The sequence below is a fragment of the Bubalus bubalis genome, chromosome X (genome assembly GCF_019923935.1).
Source record: "Bubalus bubalis isolate 160015118507 breed Murrah chromosome X, NDDB_SH_1, whole genome shotgun sequence".
In the NCBI taxonomy this organism is placed as follows: domain Eukaryota; kingdom Metazoa; phylum Chordata; class Mammalia; order Artiodactyla; family Bovidae; genus Bubalus; species Bubalus bubalis.
This window is the reverse complement of record NC_059181.1, coordinates 132,334,688-132,357,629: the sequence shown is the minus strand read 5'-3', so window position 1 is coordinate 132,357,629 and position 22,942 is coordinate 132,334,688. Positions and strand designations below refer to the sequence as shown.

Here is a 22,942-nt window from a genome sequence, read left to right as displayed (position 1 = left end):
ATTGATATTTATACCATTCCTTAGGATAATCCAGCTTTACACTTCCCAGATAATATGTGATTTTTTTAACCTAATTGTGGCAAATATGGTCATATATATTTAAAGTATACATCATGATGACTTGATATACATATATATTATAAAATGGTTTCCAAGATCAAGATAATGAAAACATTTATCAACTCACATCGTTAACACATGTCAGCTCGTGTGTGTGTGTGTGTGTGTGTGTGTCTGTGGTTGAAAATGCTTAATATTTACTCATAGCAATTTTCAAGTATATATTACCATATCATGAACTATATTCACTATGCTGTATATTAGAGCCTCAAAACTTTTTATAAGTGAAAATTTGTTTCCTTTGACCTATATCACCCCCTTTCCCCCTCCCTCCAGCCCTGGCAACCAGCATTCTATTCTTGTTTGTATGAAATCAACTTTTGTCTGTCTGCCTTATTTCACTAAGCACAATGCCCTTCAGATTCATCTTTATCCATTTATCCACTGAAGGACATTCAGGTTGTTTCCATATCTTGGCTATTGTGAATAATGCTGCAATGAATGTGGGATCCTGATTTCAATTTCTTTGGATATATACCCAGAAGTAGCAATGCTGTATCATATGGTAGTTCTATTTTTGGCTTCCTTTGTGACTTAGCTGGTAAAGAATCCACCTGCAATGAGGGAGACCTGGGTTCGAAATCTGGGTTGGGAAGATCCCCTGGAGAAGGAAAAGGCTACCTACTCGAGTATTCTGGCCTGGAGAATTCCGTGGACTGTATAGTCCATGGGGTCACAAAGAGTCAGACATGACTAAACAACTTTCACTCTCACTTTTATTTTGCATTCCCACTGATGTAGCCACGCATTCCGGGAAACAAACTCACTCAGAAGGGCAATGTAGATAGTGGAGTGCAGTTTATTACACCGGTGGGCCTAAGGCAGAGTCTCCTCTTAGCCAAGGACCCCGACCAGCATTTGTGAAAATCTTTTATACCCCATGTGTACGTGTCTGAACCCACCACTCCAGATTCCTTGAGACTTACATAAACCAAGGAAAATACAATCCCAATAACCCCATGATTCACGTGCCATGTGCTCAAACAGTCAAACAATTAGCCAATAATCAATAAACTTGAGGCTACACTCCAATAGATTCAGAAAAATTTATGGCCTCTCTGGAGCAAGGGCTGATTAGTGTATGTTTTCTCTTAGGCGAAGAGTAACCTAGATACAATCTTCAAGGTTCCCCTGTCTGGAGGGGATCTTATCCTTCGTTGTTGTTTTCATAGGCACTAAACACAGAGTTCAGAGTCCATTGGAAAGGTGGCCGAGCATGATCAGCATGAACAGGCCTAAGATGGAGTCCAGGCCCTATGAATTCCTTCTTCACCACCAACAGTGCATAAGGGTTTTCTTTTCTCCACATCCTAACCAACATTTATCTCTTGTCTTTTTGATAATATCCAGCCTAACAGGAGTGAGGTGATATCTCATTGTGATTTTGATTTGCATTTCCCCAGTGATTAGTGATGTTAAACATCTTTCATATACCTATTGGTCATTAATATGTCTTCTTTGGAAAATATATATACTCAAGTCCTTTGTCCATTTTTAAAAATTGGATTATTTGCATTTTGTTATTGAGTTGTACAAGTTCTTTATATATTTTGGATATTAATGCCTTATCAGATACACTTCGCCTTCCATCCTTTCCCTCTAACCCTACTTCCAGCTTCTTCGATCTACATACACGTACCTGCACCTTAGCTTTATAGAGTCTCTCTTTGTTTTGGTTCAAGCTGTTCCTTTCACATGGAAAATTCTTCCCCACAGAAAATTCTTCAATTCTTTTGAAATCCTTTCCATCCTTTAAGGCTCATCTTGAGTACCACTTCCCATAAATATGCTTTTCTGATTCACTCATTTGTTTATTCATTGAATAAATATGTACTGATCACAGAACTACATTCTTCTGGTTACTGGAGATAAAGCAATAAACAAAACAGCCACAGCCTCATGGACCTTATATTCTATCAGGTGAAAACAGGTGATAAACAGGAAATAAGTAAAACACATGTTATATTAAGTGGTGATAAGTGCTAAGAAGAAAATAAAAGAATATAAAGGGGGTTCAGACAGCCAGGAATGATGAGTATCCTCTGATCAAATACCTTTCCTTACTTTGTATACCCAATGCAAGTATTTTCCTTTACAATGTGGCTATTTGCATATTTGCCCTATTTTTCTCTCTTATATTCAAAGTTCCTTGAGACCAAGAACTTTATTTTACTCATCTTTGTATCTCCTTTACCATCTGAGCCACCAGGGAAGCCCATCATAAAGGAGATATCTCCTGGGGTTCTCCTGGTACCTCAGCTGGTAAAGAATCCACCTGCAATGCAGGAGACCCCAGTTCAATTCCAGGGTTGGGAAGATCCCCTGGAGAAGGGAACAGCTACCCAGTCCAGTACTCTGGGCTGCAGAATCCCATGGACTGTATAGTCAATGGGGTCACGAAGAGTCGGACATGACTAACTTTCGCTTATAGCTGTATCTCCTATACAGCTGTAGGTATCTTCTCCAGCTACCAAGACAAAGTTCAGTAAATAATGGTTAAAATGACTCAAATGATGGAAATAAGTGCAATAGTACTTAAGAGGAAGGAGAGACTGATACAGTGGTTGGTTGGGAAAGACTCCTTGGAGATAGTTAATTTGGATAAGGTTTTACAAGATGGGTGGGGTGAAAAGGAAGGAAGAGCTGAGTAAGTCTGATTTGATATATATGTTCTTGAAAATCTAAAAACCATTGTTTTATCAACTGACTAATATTATGAATAATTTTCTTTATTTTTAAAACCAGTGTTTCAGAAGGGACGGGCAATAGACACTGGAGAAGTTGACATTGGTGCACAGGTCATGCAGACCATTCCACCTGGCTTATTCTGGCGTTTTCAGATTACCATCCACCATCCTATATATCTGAAATTCAATATTTCTTTAGCCAAGGACTCACTGCTGGGAATTTATGGCAGAAGAAACATTCCACCTACACACACTCAGGTATTTGATATTGTAGATATTTCTTGACCCTTTCAGAGAGTGGCGGGATGAATAGTTCAGGGTTTGTGACTTGCAAAGTATGTGGGAGTCAAAGGTGATGGCAGACAATTTTGTAATGAGCAAATATCCAGAATAATCACAGTCAAGCAAATGAAAAAAAAAAAAAGATGCTATTGAGCAATAACAACTAGAATTTAGGAAAACAGATTCAAAAAAGGAAGTTTAAGAAAATATTCTTGCAACTGAAGTTCTGCTTCCTGAAACAAGATGGTCATGAGCCTTCCCAGCCCCCCCCTCTTTTTTAGTCTTGGTGCCCACACCTCCACTGGTTCCATACATTCCTGACCTGTTGTCCCAATAAAGGAATGCAAATCAAGGGGGAAATGAGTCCAAAAGGTGTGTTTTGTCTTGTAGGTAAAACATATTCCGTATTATTGTTAAGAAAAACTTAAATAGGTAAAACCTCTATGGTTTACAAGACCCTTCTAGAAACCTTTGCCACTTCCTTTCCCTTAATTTCTTTCCCTTATCTCTTCCTACACAAACCCATTTGAGGCCCTGTTCCATCTAGGTAGCATAAGGAATGGTAACCATCTGGGGCTTGGGATACATGTGCCATGTTCTTGTCCGATTAGGGACAAAAGAAAAGAGGACAAGGTCTTTGAATATTTCATTGTGTTACCACAAAAGTAGTACATTATGTTGAATGTTTTTTGTTTTTTGTTTTTTTTTTATGTTGAATGTTTTGACTATTCATTTATTAGTTTTAAAAACTAGAAAACTTTTTAATTTGTAATGACGATCATGGTAACATTTCAAGGGGAATGTCTATTTTCAAGTATCTTCTATCAGATACTTTTTGTAAAATATCAAGATTCTCTTGCATAATACCAAATAATTCTTCTATATCTTGCTTAATTATTTTTAATACTCTAAAACTGAAGGGTTGGTAACATTTATAAATATCATGGAGGGTTATTTTGTTTTCAGAATTAATAATATGCTTTGGGGTTTAGATGTACTTCAGAATGAATTGCTTCTTTTCCCACTCTGCCCACTTCCAGGGCAAAGAAGTATGAAGTATAAGTGATGTGAGAGATGTTTATCAGTCTAGAGGTAAAAGTCGTGGCTCATATCTGTGTTTGCATTTGTTCCAGTTTGATTTTGTAAAGCTAATGGATGGAAAACAACTGGTCAAACAGGACTCCAGGAGCTCTGATGATACCCAGCATTCTCCTCGGAACCTAATCTTAACCTCACTGCAGGAAACAGGTTTCATAGAATATATGGACCAAGGGCCTTGGTATCTGGCATTTTACAATGATGGAAAAAAGATGGAACAAGTATTTGTGTTAACTACAGCAATTGGTAAGCTGCCTTGGCTGTGATTTTGAATCGACAGCATAGCCCCAGAAAGACACAGTGATGAAAGCGATACAGATGTTATTGAAGCTTATTGCTCATTCTGTCTTAAAGTCATTACTCAGGATACATCACAATGAGACAGGTTTACATTGCTGTTGTCAGTACTGTTGTTTAAATGCAGATTAAGATTTTTAAAATGCTCCATTATTTGCGGCTATTTTAGGATACCTGCCATGCTCCTTTTTATATGTTTTCAACAGGAATAATACCCTGGATAACACTATTACTGAGACTACATAGATGAAAACCTTCATGAAGAAGGGAAATAAGCAAGAGAAGCCCTGTTAATTCAAGTTCTATTAAAAAAGAAAAAGCAAATAAATACCTTTTTGAAATGGAAAACCTAGCATCAATCCAGTTCTTCTTTAGAACAACTGATTCTGGAAACATTAAGATTGCAAAATATAACCTAAGCATAGAGAAGAGTCTTAAGGATAATAACTTGGGTCATTCAGAGTTCTTTCTTTAGAACTGTTTAGTTTAAAAATCATCACAATGACTCGTTCACTGTGCTCAGAGCCTATTAAAGAATATTCTTTTCAGTAAAATGTCTACACACACTCTTACTCATTTTCACCCTAGTTAATCAGAGACAGCTCACTCTTGTCATTTTGGGGGGTGAAGTCATTCCCATTTATATAACCCTTTGTATGAATAAAGCTGAGCTCTTTAGCAAATTTAGAGCCCTAAGAGTATACAACTCATAGACACAGTATTTTACTGTGTGAATTTTCCTGAAACACGTGTCTTTTAAAAGAAGGGAAAATATTTTACAGCTGTCAGTTTTCTATACAACTCTCACCACTTGATCCTTTAGTTAACCTCTTCTACCATATGTTTAGGATATCGTGTTGATTGTTAATAGATATACCATCTGCTCTTTATAACAATTATATTCTTTATAACAATTATATTCTATTTTTACTTGATGCTGAAGACCGTTTGTCAGTATAAAATGGTATTCCAGCCACAGATTATCAAAAACTTGCCTCTAAAGTAATCAGAAAGGCAATAAAAATGCACCAATGATCTTTGCCCCTAGAAACTCCACTGATCTTACATCTTCAAAAGACAAAATGTTTGTTAAATTAGAAATATATATATATATATATATATATATTTTTTTTTTTAAAGTCATGACACTGTTTTGCTTCTCAGAGATTCAGTGGGGGCAAATTCAACAATTGCATCTTTCATGATATTTGTCCACCAAGACTCAGTTTTGATAATGCAAACTAATCAGATATGAGAGATTGAGTTTCTCCTAAGAAATCAGAGCAATTAGAAGACTTAAAATATTTGTGAAGAGGATTTTCTCTCTTCCTGTTATCCTTACCCCTAAGTTCAAGTTAAAACACTAACCAAGCTATTAACCTTTCAAAAATCAATAGACCCAGAAACATGCTTGGAGTTTTTTTCATGTCCCTTAATTCCTTTCCCAAAGAACCTAACCTTTGAGATATAATTTCCTATTATCTAGAGATTAAGCTCTTAGTTTCATATGCAACAACATATTTGCTTCTTCCTTACACAAGTCTGTTTCTTATTTCTCCTACAATTTCACTTAAAGAGAATTCAAGTAAATTTGCCAAAATGTCAAAGGTATATAAATTATTTACTCTAAATTCTCCCCATTATTTTTATGTTTTTGTAATCATTAAAAGAGGATAATATATTTGTTCCTTTGTCTATTATGTGGTAATATTATAATCAGTTGGATTGATCTTAACTATATTTGGTCTGGAGAAGGCAATGGCACCCCACTCCAGTACTCTTGCCTGGAAAATCCCATGGACGGAGGAGCCTGGTGGGCTGCAGTCCATGGGGTTGCTAAGAGGCGGACACGATTGAGTGACTTCACTTTCACTTTTCACTTTCATGCATTGGAGAAGGAAATGGCAACCCACTCCAGTGTTCTTGCCTGGAGAATCCCAGGGACGGGGGAGCCTGGTAGGCTGCCGTCTATGGGGTCGCACAGAGTCAGACACTACTGAAGCGACTTAGCAGCATATTTGGTCTGCTCATAGGGATCAAAACAGCATAATAACCATTTATTAAGTGACTAATATAGGCGAGCAACTAGCCTGTATTACTATATGTTATTTTCTAGTTTCATAGACAAAGTTATGAATAAGCCAAAGTCTTCACCAACCAGCTCAATAACATAATATACACCATTAATGGAGTGCCATTCTGCCCCAAGTACTTTACATTCAGTTATCTTGTTTGATTCTCATCACAAGCCTAGCATAGGTATGCTGCTGCTGCTGCTAAGTCGCTTCAGTCGTGTCCGACTCTGCAACCCCATAGACGGCAGCCCAACAGGCTTCCCCATCCCTGGGATTCTCCAGGCGAGAGTACTGGAGTGGGTTGCCATTGCCTTCTCCAGCATAGGTATAGTGGTACTTATATTACAAATAAGAAATCAGAGATTTGGGATGAGTAAAGAAGTCTCACAGCCAGCAAATGGCAAAATTGATATTGGAGACACTCAATATCTCTGATTCCAAACCCCTGCTCTTTAGAACATGCTCATTCCATAGGATTATTCATTAGGTTTGGTTTCTCCCATGAGAAAATCTGCCAGAAGCAAAACCCATCATCAGCGCAGATGCAGATTCAAAAGCTCTAGCATAAGAACAGGGTTTTAATCATAGAACTTTAAAATAATTCTCAACTCTAATGAACTGGTGTCTAGGAAGTGATTCTGGAGTAAGATTTAAAAGACAGAAGACAAACTTCCTGGAGGCCATTATAAATAGAAAAGCACATTCTTTTTTATCACTATCTATTTATGATCCTCTTCTGGAGTCCCCAGGCTATCCCAGTGTCTCTTTGATACCAGTGGAGGTGGCGGCTTCCGAAACCTCCTCCATTGCCTTCTCTTCTCATTTGCATTGCAGGTGTTAAGCTCTGTGCAGCATTATGGGCCTCAGGACAATTCTTAGATAGTCAATAAGACAGAGGGATTTTTATTTATTTTGATAGCAAATTTTATTAAACATTTTCTCTCTCCAGTAGCTACATTCCCACAAGGCTCCTTCCATGAAGCTGTCAATAGGACCTGGTATGAAATTAAATTCAAGTATATTTACCTTTGAAATTTTCCTCTATAGCCTCCTATTAACCATGCAGGGCAGGGAAAATCCAAATGTAGATTTAAGAATGGCCACTTCTTTTTGGTACAAGAAAGCAAAACAAGAAAAGAGATAATAATTGTCCCATCTCTGAATGAAAAGAAATTAGACTCTTTGTGCCTTTTTGTAATGATCTTTTAAATAAAGGAATGATTTTCTGAAAATAACTAATGTTTTAATGAGTTATAAAGTGGTTAGCTCATTGTCAAGTGTTACATTCCTGCCAGCCCAGTTTTCAGCAAATGCCATGTGTCAGTTCTTATCCAGTTCAGTTTTCTAGCACAGGGATCAGAGAACAGACCATTGTAAACTTGCAAAAAGGAATCTGATGTGTTCATATAGATGTCAGAAGAATAATCTCCTCTTTGTAGATAGGATAGCCATCCACATGGCCACTGGATTCATTCTCAGCTTCCTAAGGATCCCCTAAATGGACTAGATACCACGTTTTTCCTCTTGCTTTTCTTCTGCCCAAGGCAGAATTCCAAGTCTAGATTAGAATTCCTCGAACCATGGAAGTTTGCTCTTTGAAGCACTGGTTCTCAATGCTTTAATTCAGTCTTCACCTGCAGGGTCACTTGAGGTATTTTTTAGAATGTAGATTACTGGGCTGCATCCTCAGAGATGGGGGGCCTCCCAAGTTGTGCTAGAGGTAAAGAATCCTCCTGCCAATGCAGGAGACACAAGAGATGCAGGTTCGATCCCTGGGTCAGGAAGATCCCCTGGAGTAAAAAATGGCAACCCACTCCAGTGTTCTTGCCTGGAAATTTTCATGAGCAGAGGAGCCTGGCAGGCTACAGTCGTTGGGGCTGCAGAGTTGGACACCACTGAGCAACTGAGCATGACTAATATTCTCAGAGATAGATTCAATAAATCTGGTGTGAAGGTCGGGTATCTGCATTTTAAGTACTTCAGGTGATCCTCCTGATGTAGGTGGTCAAAAGGCCACAATTGAAGAACTGCTATTTCTCAACTCTAATTGTAAATTCTCAGAGTTCAGTGGAAGACAGCAAGACTACTTAACTAGAATATTTCCTTCTGATTGCAAATAGCTTATCCAAGTATAACTAGATGAAGTAGATGATTTGGATTGAAAAGAAAAAACTGGTACCTATGAGAAGTATGAGTGTAATGGGCCAGAACATAAAAGTCAGAATCCAGGACTGCTAAGTTATAGAAAATGTACGGAAAAAAGTCATGAAAAGGTGGGGTTTTTTTTAAACTGCAGGAGTAAAGTATACATATCATAATAGGCCGTGGACTTGGAATTTGATGCTGTTACACTCAAATAAAATTTTAAACTAAAAACAGTTTTCAATATCATTGTCAGAGATTGATTTTTATAAAACTTTATAACTCTTCAATTAAGTTACTTAGCACAAGATTGGTCAAAGTTCTGTTGTATTGAAGATACTATGTTACCAGAACTATGTACGGGCACCTTCAAAGCCTTCTCAATTCCCCCTGAAACCTATTCTTCTCTAAGAATAGATTGAAGGGAAATTAGTGGCAAAGAACTGATAGGCATTTACAGCCAAGAAAGCATTTCTCAACAAAATGCTTAGGTTCTAATGCTTTTCATGGTGGTGAGTTTAATATGAACACTTACTTTAAAAGCTTTCCATTGTCACTTATTAGTGAAAATAAAATACTGATTATCATATTTAAGCTGTCAAGATAGTAGATTAAACATTTTAAGGTGCTAGAGAAGACATTTTTCTTTGCTACCACCTAAATTTAAAAAATAAACAATAGACTTCATTTTCTGGGTTATATTTTAAAGCCCTTTTTGCTTTTGAGAAATGACCTATAATCCTAATACATTTTTAGTTTTATCATGAATGTCTTTTAAGAATACAGCTCATCTAGACCCTTGATGCATTTTAGAGGTGAGGTTGGTTTTTAGTCCCACTCTTGAATAGCCAATTCAGCAAATCCAGGGTGCTTTAAATAATTTGGTACTGTGACCTCTTACAGAAATCTTTGGCATCTGACTTTAGACAGTAAGTGCTTTGTAGACAGCAGAGGGCAAAGATTGTTATAGGCCCAGGGTTTTTGCCATTTAGAAAAAAATAAAGACTCTACAGCCTATAGGTTTGTTCTTTTTTTTTCTTCTTTTTCTCTCTATTAATAGAAATAATGGATGACTGTTCGACAAATTGCAATGGAAATGGAGAATGTATCTCTGGCCATTGTCACTGCTTCCCAGGATTCCTTGGCCCTGACTGTGCTAGAGGTAAGGTTGCCCTGTTATACTGATTGATTAGGGAACTTGATGTCATTTGAGAACTTAGAATTAGTAACAATAGGAAGAGGAGGAGGGATAGGAGTGATAGTAGCAGAGTAGCAACACCCCCGATGGTCTCTACCGAAAGTTGAGCACTTGCTCTGCCAGGCACCATTCTAAACACTTTGTGGTACTTTTAATTCATATATTGTATAATAATCCTATGATATAGATCTATTATCCCGGTTTAACGGGCAAAGAAATAACATCAGAGAAGTCAAATCACTTAACTAAGGTTATCTAACCACTGAGATACCTGGATCCTCTGAAACCAACTACTCCATGATATTGGATTGGCCAAAAAGTTAATTCAGGTTTTTCCATAGCATCTTATGGAAAAGCTCAAGCAAACCTTTTGGCCAACTCAGTACTTCTATTCCCTTCATAAACTCATTTATAATGGAGGAACTTTGGGTAACCACTTATACAAACTAGGGTAAACTGGAAGAGGTGGACAGTCACCAGCTAGCTGAGTAGCTTATAAAGGAAAGACTGGCAAGGCAGAAGTTCAAGTTTCAAACTTTACTGAACCAGACTTGCCCATAGTTTAATTCTTGAAAAGCTGCGGGTAAATCATGCTGGGTTTTCCCCACAGGCTTACAGTTATTATCAATACTTTAGAGATGCTTTCTGCTTGTTCACAATGTGTTCTTAAAGTTCTCAGTCTGCTAATGCTTTCATCTCAGGTTTCTCAGCCACTCAGTTTCTTTAGATTAAATTCTATTCAGCAGAGAATTCAATAGCACTTGCTCGATTCCCAGTTCTCCAATAGATCTTAAGGAGGGTAGGGGGTAGAAGCAGAGGTTATGGCTGGTATGGAAAAAAATGAATAAGACGAGATATAGGCCCTGCCCTCAGGGAGGTCCATATTTTTTTTAATAAGAAGACAAAGAATAACAGAGCAGAGTGAATGTTCCAGTGAAGGTCTGCACAGCTGGAATAGGCACAGACATCTGTCCAGTACCAATCTCTAAATGCCCAACTTTTGAAAGATAACACTCTATAATAGGAATACCTCCCTCCTAGTTCTATGAATTTTATCTGCCTGAGGAAGAAACCCCAAAAGAGAGAAAAATCCTAACTTATAATAATGATGATGGTGATGATGATAGTTGTTTAAGAGTATCAAAAGCAAGTGCTTGAAATAATTTCTTCACTCAGGGTGTTTTTATAATTTATCTTTCCCCCAATCCCATAAGAGGAAAATTCTGTTTGTAATCATGAACATGTGCCGATTTAATAAAGGCTAAGCCAGAAATAGTACAATTTTTTTGCCAGAAATATTATATGAGAATCGATAGAGAATTACTCTTTGGAGATTTTACAAGCATTATGAGAACATTACAAGTTCATTTGCCAACCTTCAGATTCGTGCCCTGTGCTGTGTGGTGGGAATGGAGAATATGAAAAAGGACACTGTGTCTGCCGAAATGGCTGGAAGGGGCCAGAGTGCGACGTTCCAGAAGAGCAATGCATTGATCCAACGTGCTTTGGCCACGGCACCTGCATCATGGGAGTTTGCATCTGTGTGCCAGGATACAAAGGAGAAATATGCGAGGAAGGTCAGAGCCCTGTGTTAATATATTGCTTCAGGCTTTTCACTCACTGAATGGTCCAAGGTGTCATTCTGTGTTTCTAGAAGAGACATAAGTGGTCTTTGCAAACCATAAATGCACAACATGTCTACTTAGTACATGGAGCAATGGGAGTTCATGTCTCTTCTGACAGCCTCTAATAATAACATGAGGCCATACCTCTGACCCTTACAGAGCAGTAGTAGAAAATGCCATACGCCCCCCTCATTTTAACGCTGTTTTATGATGAAAATTTCCATCATGATTATTTTAGGTGTTAATTTATATGCTTTCGTTATTACAGAGTGCACTAGGCTACATCTTTCTCTAAAGCACATAATAAAAACAATATTATTGTGCACATTTGGAACCATTTCATAAATGTTTTCTTTGGGAGTGATTTGTAATTACCATTATTATTATTGCTTTATATTATTTATTTTTATATACCTCATGCTGAAACTTGACCTCCCTGCCTAAGGAAGTAGACTTACCACTAATGAGTTTCAAGACAATGCCTTTATATTAAAATTCACCCCAAAGGAGCATTTACACATACATGCACAATAATTTTATCATTTACAAAACATACTTTGAAACAGCAGTAGTTTTATCATTTAAAGAAGACACATTGGAAAATAAGTTTGCTAGTAATCAGACCTTTTTCATGCCACATTCCTCAAATAAGACTGATTTCAGAAATAATATTAAACCATTACCATGGGAGATGGTCTCATCACAACTGTTGTTCAGGAAATAGATTGCTGAAAATGCACTATAATTGCTTTTTAAAGATGGCTCATTAAGACTATTACACAGCATTTTAAAGGGTTTAATCTCATTCTGCTCCATGAGCAAACAAGAGTTTAGCTTTCCACCTTCCATTAGCCATAGTAGAATTTTGGTGTGAAGATTGTATCTGTTCCAATATGAATGTCATTGGGCCTTGACAAGGCAGTAAAGTTCCTGACTTACTTTTAGAAGCTGTTTTTATGGGGATCCATCAGCAATCATGATATTTAAGCTATACATTCAGATGCTATATAGATACACACATGTTTTCACCCCCCAAAAAAATGGTGTCTATTACAACATCTACAATCTGCCCTGAAAAACGTTTAACCTAAGTTAGACCATTCTAATTTAAATTTTGTAAATAGTTGAAAAAGGACTTGGCTACAGTTTGCCTTGTAGGCCACAAAGAAAATTCATAGACTAAGCAAGATAGCAAGGAGTACCACATTTAAAGGTAGAAACTTTCCAAATACAATCTTTTTTTAATAAAAAATGTTTTAAGTCAGATTTCACAAACAGGAACTCACAGCCTGAATGGGCGCATGGGTGGATTTTGTTTCACTAAGTGGTGGTGGTGGTGTTTTCATTGTTGTTTAATGTGATGTATTTTGCAAAATTTAAAATAGAGAAGTATCGTATAAAAATCTCTATTTCTGGCCTCTCTTGAGCAACAAAAATATCTGGTGACCCTGAGCCCACATTCCTACATGGTAGCAATGATTGGAGCCAATTAACAGCAACTTGGGCTTCCCTAGTAGCTCAGGCAATAAAGAATCCACCGGCAATGCAGGAGACCTGGGTTCAATCCCTTGGTCGGGAAGATCCCCTGTGGAGGAGGAAATGGCAAACCACTCCAGTATTCTTGCCTAGAGAATCCCATGGACAGATGAACCAGGCAGGCTCTACAGTCCATTGGGTAGCAAAGAGTCAGATATGACTCAGCAACCAACACACAGACACACACACACAGCAGCAGCAGCTTCCTTTAAACCGGACACTTATTCCCAGCACACCCTGCTTTCTTATATCCAGCCCACCTCATTCATGTATGCAACCCACCTGGTCCCTGCAGCCAAATGACTTTGTGCCTCTGACTTAAATATGACTTACCTAGTCATTGAAGGTGGTGGTCTAAAAAAAATAATAAACCTATATTAAGGTAAATACTATTTTATTTATTAAAATTGTTATATTTTGATGCAACAAAATTACCTCCTTTTGAAATAATATTGAACACTAAAGAACCTGCCTGCCAATGCAGGAGACATAAGAGACTTGGGTTTGATCCCTGGGTTGGGGAGATTCCCTGGAGGAGGGCATGTCAACCCACTCTAGTATTCTTACCTGGAGAATCCCTATGGACAGGGGAGCCTAGTGGGCTACAGTCCATAGGGTCGCAAAGAGTCGGACACAACTGAAGTGACTGATTGCGCACACGCGCACACACACACACACACACACACACACACACACACACACAGACTTTTCCTTTCCCTCCAAATAACAAATAGATCAAATTAGATGTACCTTCTGGTGTTTATTTGCTGATTAGCTCAGGTATTAAAGCATTGTGCTAATGACCCTGAGATCATGGGCTAATAATAATGGCAATAACACTAATTATAAAATGCTTAGTTAGACTTAACTCTATTCCATGGCACATTTGTTGTTGCTGTTTAGTCACTAAGTTGTGTCCAACTCTTTGCAGCCTTATGGACTGTAGCCCTTGAGGCTCCTCTGTCCATGGGATTTTCCAGGCAAGAATATTGGAGTGGGTTGCCATTTTCTCCTCCAGGGGATCTTCCCTGACCCGGGGATGGAACCCATATCTCCTGCATTGCAGGCAGATTCTTTATCACTGAGCCACCTGGGAAGCCCATTCCATGGCACATGCTACACACTAAAACTAGGCCAGTCTTGCAAATGATGGCAGATCGTATCAGTCTGTTTCCATTGCTAGAAAAGTAATTCAAAGCGTACATCCTCATAATGGTTAGGTTATTTTGGTCTCATCTTATTTGTATGGGAAGATCAGAATTTGGACCTGAACTTTCCTGTTACTTGTGGGGTGGTCACTCAGTTAAAAGCACAAAATAATTTTCCCCAAGGCAAGCATAGAAATCTACTTGTGAAATAGTTTGGAGTATTTGTTAGAATGTGTCCAAAAATTTCCAGGCTTCACAGAATCAGAGTCAAATATAATTGAGTCTGTGATATTCTAAAGCATTGAAAACTATGTCACAGTGTCCTGGTAGAAAGAGAATCCGCGAGGCAAAGAATTTTTAAATTGTGTTTAAAATGTTGCATTTTCAGTGCTTCTTAGGAATAAATGAGAGATTATAAGAAATTACTTATATTATATGATTCCATGAAACAGCAGTCACCTCAGCCAATACCTTAAATAATCCAAACTTAAATATATATAAAAATTCCTCTAGACACATCAAATAAAAGCCATTTCTGGGAGCTATGATTCCAATTTCAGAAGACAGAGAATGACTTACCAAAAATTCTAGATTTTTTTTTGTTTTTTTTTTTGCAAAGCTGAGGAATCCCTACTGAAGGCTCATTCTGGTCCACCCACCCACTTGTGTGGGAGCGCTACATGCTGCTGTTAATTTCATAGAACGTATCTGTGGTTTCCTTCTTCTACATTTAGATTGCAACCTTTATGGTAGCCTACCATGTTTTTAAGTGTTGATAATATTCTGGTTCAAACACAGCATTTACGTAAGTCATTTTATTGCCTAATGAAAATAGCATAAATAATGTAATATTGGAAAATCAATGTATCTCAGTGTCCTGGCCACACCTGTTCACTTTCGACCTTCCCCCCGACCCCCACCTTTTTTTTTTTTTTCTGGCCTTCAGAGGACTGCTTAGACCCCATGTGTTCTGGCCATGGCATCTGTGTAAAAGGAGAATGTCACTGTTCTACTGGTTGGGGAGGAGTCAACTGTGAAACGCCACTTCCAATATGTCAGGAGCAGTGCTCAGGACACGGGACTTTTCTGCTGGACACTGGCACGTGCAGCTGCGATCCCAAGTGGACAGGGGCTGACTGCTCAACAGGTACATCCGAGTCTAATTCTTCACCCCCTCCCCTCACTCCTGAGTTCTTACTGGTCTTTCCTTAAGGTAATATTTCTTAAAGTCAGATCTGTATGCCTTCATAAGGGGCCTCCACATGTTTTCTAGGCTTGTATTTTACTGAGTTTTCGTATACAACACACCACTGGGCTTTTCATCGCATTTTTCATTGTCATAGCTCTGTAGTTGAACCTCTGTCTTCATTTTGCACTCTCCTGTAGTTATTCCATCCATTCTGAAGTCTGTTATGATCAATTCTCTATAGATTATTTCAGATCTATGTCTTACTTCACTCAGGATGACAATCCCTAGGTCCATCCATGTTGCTACAAATGGTATCATTTTATTCTTTTCTATGGCTGAGTAGCATTCCATTGTATATATGTGCATCTTCTTTGTCCATTCTTCTGTCGATGAACATCTAGGTTGCCTCCATATCTTGACTATTGTAAACAGTGCTGCAATGAACATTGGGGTTCATGTATCTTTTCAAGTTGGAGTTTTCTCTGGATATATGCCTAGGAGTGGGATTGCTAGATCATATGGTAACTCTAGTTTTAGTGTTTTAAAGAATCTTATTCTGTTTTACATAATGGCTGTGCCAATTTACATTCCCCCCAACAGTGTAGGAGGGTTCCCTTTTCTGACTTTGGAAACATCTTAACACTTGAATGAACACTAAAAAAATGATTATATGTTTATCAGGTAGATTTGAGAACCAAGAATATTCCAGGCAGAAGGAATAATTTAAACTAAGAAATGTGAATCCAAATATTCCATTTGGCGAATTGCTAGTCATTGGGTGTGGCTGCACCTAGGAATCCAGAAGATATAACTGGAGAGATGGGCAGGGATGAGAACACAGGGAGTTTTGTGTGCACGCCATGCTAAGGAACTTGACACAGTAAGAAGCTACTGCGCAGTTTATAACAGATTGCGTTTTAGGTTGAGGTTAGGAAACAGGACATGGTTACTATATAAGTGCTGCTGGAGGCAGGAATTATCACTAACTATGATTTCTACCTTGGGAGACTAGGTGACTGGTAACAAGTCTTAGTTGCAGCCTGTGAAAAGTAGTTCCCTGACCAGGAATCGAACTCGAGCCTCCTGCATTGGGAACACGAAGTCTTAGCCACTGGACCACCAGAGAAGTCGGCCTAAAATATTCTATAAACAGATTTTCCTTGAGCACTTACTGTGGCCCATGTGCTAACTCTCGGGATACATCAGTGAGGAATACATGATTCCTGCACTACTGAAACTTGTAGTCTGGCTGGAGGAGATCAACAATGAAGAAGAGCTATACAAGTCTTTGAAACAAGAGGAAAGTGAGAGCTAGTGAGGTTAAATTATTTTTCCAAGGTCATAGAGCTGGCTGATTGCAAACCTGAAGGTTGTTTGCAGGACTGTTGATTTCATCCCACATCTAGCATTTCTTTTCAGCCTCCACCCTCACCCCCACCAAAGGAAGAGTTAGACAAGGAGCAGGGACTCAGATGAATAGATTAGCTTATGGAAAAGGGAACATTGGAGGAGATGAACGGCATCAAATATCAACTGCATTCTTGTCCAGATATAACATGGATTCAAGGTAGACTAAATTAGAATGGGGGCTTCCCTGATAGCTCAATTGGTAAAGAATCCGCTTGCAATGCAGGAAACCCAGGTTTGATCCCTGGGTTGGGAAGATCCCCTAGAGAAGGGAAAGGCTACCCACTCCAGTATTCTGGACTGGAGAATTCCATGGACTATATGGTCCATGGAATTGTAAAAAGTCAGACACAACTGAGCAATTTCCACTTTCACTTTCAAAAGTGGACTAAAACCACATCCATCCATTCTGGATGCAATAGAAAAAGAACACTAGAAGCACCTCTTGGTCAGAGAAGCAAAAGGGTGAATAGGTATGACCCCAAACTCTGCAGTCTCTCAGGCAAAAGCCTTCCTAATAAAACTACCAACTTGAAAAATAGGAACAGGAAATGCCTTCTGACTCTCCGGTGTCATGGTAGGAATAGTCCTTCTGTGATTTTTAAGCTCCATAAAGGTTGTTCCCACAGAGCATATTTAACCATCGAGATGATCTCACTGTGCAGACTTTTAATTGAGTATGCTCAGTACAGGAAGCAATTTAACATCTGATTCTTATAATGGATCATGTCATTTCAAAGGTGGATATGCTCTTTGCCATTGATCATTCTCTTCCTCTAAGCACATGAAGCTTAGCTGTTAGCATGTTAACAGTGTTGCTCTGATACCAAGGGGACTGCAGTGAATGGTTTACTGATTATTTTCAGTCTGTTTTCTAGGTACACTGAGTATTGTTAGCGGCACTGAATGGATACTTGATATAGGGTTCTTTCACCTGGAGGTCTCATGGTACTTCACAAAGGTTAACTCATTAGTCTTTAAAAAACACCTCAAGGGGAATACAACAGAAGCTTGTTATAACATAGTTTAGATTTGGATATACTGCAGGTCAAATCATGCTCCCTTAAAATAGAGCTCCTTGCCATGAAATCTCAGTAATACATTTAGCCCTATACTGAAGATACCGGCTGCAGCTTTGAAGATCAGCATTGTAAAACACATCTACTACATGTCTTTCATAAAATCTGGCTTCTCCTGGTCTCATAGTCTCTGAGGGGGAGCATAAAAGCAGAATTTAGAGCTTTGTACTCCTTTCTTCTTGATGAAACTTCCTGTGAGCCACTCTGTCTATTGTTATTCTCAGATAACAGACTGTGAAATTTATGGAAGATAAGCATCCAAAAAGAGAGGACAGTTTCTGTCCTTTCTACCATCATCCCCTCTCATTATCCTGGATCTTAGAACTGGATTAATCAGCTAGAGAGATGGAACATTAGGTCCTGAAGTATTCCTGAACTATGGACCATAGCCTGCCAGGCTGCTTTGTCCATGAAATTTTTTAGGCAAGAATACTGGAGTGGGTTGCCATGCCCTCCTCCAGGGGATCTTCCCAACTCAAGGGTCGAACCCCTGAGTCTCCTGCATTTTCTGCATTGGCAGGCAGATTCTTTACCACTGAGCCACCTGGGAAGCTGTGTGTGTGTGTGTGTGTGTGTGTGTGTGTGTGTGTGTACACAGTTGCTATATAACAGGAATCATCTGTAGTTCTGGGTGAAGATTCCATAAGGCTTTGTTGTAAGGATATTTATTTTCAGGCTATCCTATGACATGTGGCCATTTTGCCCATTGGAGAGATGACACTGTGTGTGTGCTTGTGCTCATGTGTGCTTGTGTGTGTATTCACAACATAGTGATTTTGAGTAACTCATTTAACTTTTTTTGAGTCTCAGCTGCTTCATTTTTGAAATAGTAGAAGATTAGCTAAGTGGCTCTTAAGGCCCTTTTCAACACTGAGATCTATGGTTCTTTAGCCTGTATATTGAGCTGCTGACACTGATTATCAATGGTTTGTGGATACAGTTCATAAACTCTCAACTCCATATTGTTTATGGTAAGAAAATATTAATTGCAAATAGCATTGTTTATGTTATAATGAAATCCACACTTTGATATATAGACCATTTTGTTTGAGAATCTACCTCTATTCGTAGAGATACACATGTACACACGCACATAAACATGTGTGTGTATAACAATGTCTTGTTATGTTTTTAAGTGTTCCCTAATGGATGGTGATATGCATCTACTAATAAAACAGATAATTAGAGGAGGAAGTTGTAAAAGGCTCATATAATTATAATTGCTAGAAAAACTTTCCTTGATTATACAAGTATCATATGCTTTTAGAACATTATTCGTTTTCCCCTTTATTGAAAGTGCCAATAATCAAAAGGTTTTCATCTGATTCTACATATCTATCACATATAATGCATCACTTTCCTGCAATTTCCAGGTATTGAGTAGGCCATTTGAAATGATTAGTGTACACTGTATTTTTCCTATAGATATTACAGTAACAGCAGGGTTGTACATGCCATTTGATAAAGAAGCTTTGTTCAAAACAGAATGTACATGCTATGGGCACAACTGTATAGTCATTCATCATGCCACTGAAGAGAAAAATCCACTCATATATAAAGTAACTGAAATTAAGTATCTTCAATAGAAAAGAGATAATCAGTGTACCCAGATTAGGAACCTAGGATTGCAGATAATCTTGTCTATTCAGTTTGGGATACACACCTGAATTTCTTAAGAGCTGTAGCTGAGTTCACAAAAGAAAAGTTTCTACTAGTTATCAAACAATGTTAATATAATGAACAAATTTCATGGACTAAAAAGCTCAAATATAGACAATCAGTCACTGAAACACGATGGGAGGTTTTATATTGCTTTTTAGCATACAGGGACAAAAAGGCTTATGACTAATTCCTATGTAGGCTTAATTATTTTTAACTTGCAAAGTACGACAACCTCTGATCAAGTTTATTTTAAAGTCATTTTTTTCTATTCTGGAAGAAATAAAGGGTAAACCTTAAGGTGACTCTGGTTTGATTGATTTAATAAAATAAACCCCTGCTTGAAACATAGTGGCTACACCATTAACACCACAGTGAGGTAGAAACATTAACTGTAGATTTGCGGAATCTGTCAGTGCAGTTCATTGGTGGCACTAGAAATACAACCCCAAAAGCATCCTTAATAGAATTCAAGTCAGATTAAGACTGTAAGAATCCACAAAAATATTTTTTGGGAGGCAGATATGAAATGGAAAAAAAAATCATACTATTATCCTGATTTCCTAGCAATACATCCTACTCAGAGATGGTTTGACACCCCCTAAGTTTTTTGTCTTGAGTGAAAATAGAAATCAAGCCCCCCCAAATTCTCAGATTCAAAAATACCTTATCTTTATCAAAGAGAGTCCGTTTAATAGCCATCAAATCTTACGATGTGATTTAAAGCACATCAAATATCAAATGTTTTCAAAATATATCTTTTACATTTTGTTCTGAGGCGATAAAAACCATACCTTTTCTGCCATCATTAGCAGACTGCAATGCAAAAATCCAGTGAAACTTTTGACAATTTGACAAGTTTGAACAATGAGGTAAATTTGCAGCTCCCTCTCTGTAAATCTGAGCTAACTCCGCTGACTGTTCCAGGACATTAAAGCTTTAAAATTGTTTTTCGAACCAGGGACATATATATAAGGTGGCAACTGTGAGGTAAGAAAATGTAATTAAGTAAACCTGAGTGTGAGGAGGCATGCTTATTTACATGGCTCAAGTACAGTTAATAATAAGGAGTGCATTTGGAAAGACCAATAGGAGCATCAAAGGAACCAGGAAGATTTTGTACTGCACCATTAAATGCATTTCTCATTCACCCAAACTTTTTCTGAATTACAAGTTCATTTTCTGTTTGGCATTTTTCTCAATTCATGTTCATCTGCATGAAATGAAATAGACCCAGAAAAGGGTATAATCTAAAAGATGTGTTTGGCCCTGTAGGTGAGATCCTGCAGGAAAGGTGGCCACCTGGGTGCTCCCCTCCACAGTCTGACCTGCTGCCTGCTTCTCTGACATGGGGGGTGGGGGTTGGTCTGAGCGAGGGCGGGGCAGGAAGGTAGAAAGGGTCTCTAGTAGAGATGGTTGAGAGAGACTTCGAAGGAAGCCAGAATTCAGTTGTGCAAAATCAGTGGCCAAGACATGGAGAAGGATCAGAATAAGTTGTTCCAATCCTGTACAAAATCAAATTATTAGAGATATTAAAGAGCACTCCCTCATAAACTCTCATACATCTCATACATCTCATACATATAAACTCTCATACTCCCTCATACATCTTCCCCCCCCATAAAGTGAAAGATACTTTCATTCCTATAAGAAAAACATCCTGCATTTATCCATTGGTTTTCATTTTTTCTCCAAATGCTGACATAGCCATTTTCTTCATTTCATTATTTTTTTAATAAAGCCTTATTTTTCAATCATGTACTTACTTTTATTTTTGACTGCATGGGTTGGTACTTGGGATCTTTCATTGCAGGGCACAGACTCTCTAGTTAGGGTGTGCTGGGCTCAGTAGTTGTGGTGTGTGGACCCAGCCACCCCCACAGCATGTGGAATCTCAGTTCCCCCACCAGGGATCAAACCCACATCCCCAGCATTGGAAAGGGGATTCTTAAGCACTGGACCACCAGCGAAGTCCCCCCATTCATTATTATGGCCATAATCCGGGGTCATTATTAGAGTGTGGATTGCATATTGAGCTTTGATAATAAAAACTATCTCTAGAACCTGTCCAGAGATTGGCTTTACATGTATTCTTCTGAGTCATTGGAAAGGGATAGGCTACCCACTCCAGTATTCTTGGGCTTCCCTTGTGGCTCAACCGGTAAAGAATCCACCTGCAATGTGGGAGACCTGGGTTTGATCCCTGGGTTGAGAAGATCCCCTGGAGAAGGGAAAGGCTACCCACTCCAGTATTCTGACCTGGAGAATTCCATGGGCTGTATAGTCCATGGGATTGCAAAGAGTAGGACACGACTGAGTGACTTTCACTTTCATTCTTCTGAGTCGTCGGAAAGAAGAGGCATAGGAAGGACAGAGATTTGTCCTTCATTAAAGAATGACCATACATTTTCACCTGGTAAGAACTTGACTTATACCTCCACATTCCCAGTAACCGAGCAAACAGGTTTCTCTTATTCTCATAACATCGTTAAGGTGTAAGTAGGGTTAATAATGTTTCCTCGTTTTATAGCTGAAGGAACTAATCTGCTATGAGACATGGGGAAAGTTACTTTATTGTGTGTGCTTCAGCGTTGAGGTTGGCAATAGAATTCACAACCCAGTGTCTTATCCTAAAGATCAGTGTGGATTAATCTTGTTTTTATCCTGCTTGTGACTTGCTGAGCCTCTTGAATATAAGAACCCATGTCTTCCATAAATCATAGAAAATATTTAGTCACTATCTCATTGAATTTTGATTTTCACACTTTCTCTGCTACTTCCTTTTGGAATTTCCATTAGACTCCCACTCTGGCCTCTATGTCTTTTATGCTTTTTCCAATTTCCCATTTCTTTGTTTCTCTGTTATTTTATTGACAATTTCTTCAAATTTGTCTTCTGGCTCATGAAATATCTCGTCAGCTGTGTTTAGTATGATGTTTACCCTTCCATTAAATTTTAAATTTCAGTGATTTCATTTCTAAAATTAGTTTGTTTTTTAAATATCTCTCATTAATTTTTGGCAATTTCTTTCTCCTTAATCCTGTCTTTACTATTTTCTTTATGCATATTAAACATAGTTATTTTACATGCTATATCTGATAAATAGATCATGTTAAGGCTTTGTGGGCCTGGATCTGTGGTTTCTTGTTTCTGTCAACTCTTGCATATGATTGGCTTGCTTTCTTACTTCTGTTCATTTTTTATAGTTGGTTAAAATATGTTGAAATTCTAAGTCTGGGGAAGATTTATGTTTGTTTCTCATAGGAAGTTGTCTGCACTACAGACCAGGGTAAACTTTTTTTTTTTTTACTGTAGTGTAGTTGATTTACAATATTTATTAGTTTCAGGTGTACAACATGATGACCATTTGTATTAATTTAAAGTTTAAATTAAAAATCTC

General features: G+C 38.2%; 1 protein-coding gene across 9 annotated transcripts in view; it reads left to right on the top strand.

Annotated features, from left to right (window-relative positions):
• The window catches only part of TENM1 (teneurin transmembrane protein 1), a 918,261-nt gene that overhangs the window by 624,843 nt on the left and 270,476 nt on the right, over positions 1-22,942 (top strand). For all 9 annotated transcript variants that reach the window (XM_044937195.2, XM_044937198.2, XM_006065013.4 and 6 more), the window contains 5 exons: positions 2,866-3,065; positions 4,223-4,433; positions 9,762-9,863; positions 11,282-11,476; positions 15,155-15,355. In XM_044937195.2, coding sequence (XP_044793130.2) covers positions 2,866-3,065; positions 4,223-4,433; positions 9,762-9,863; positions 11,282-11,476; positions 15,155-15,355 — 909 coding nt within the window. The remainder of the gene's footprint in view (positions 1-2,865; positions 3,066-4,222; positions 4,434-9,761; positions 9,864-11,281; positions 11,477-15,154; positions 15,356-22,942) is intronic.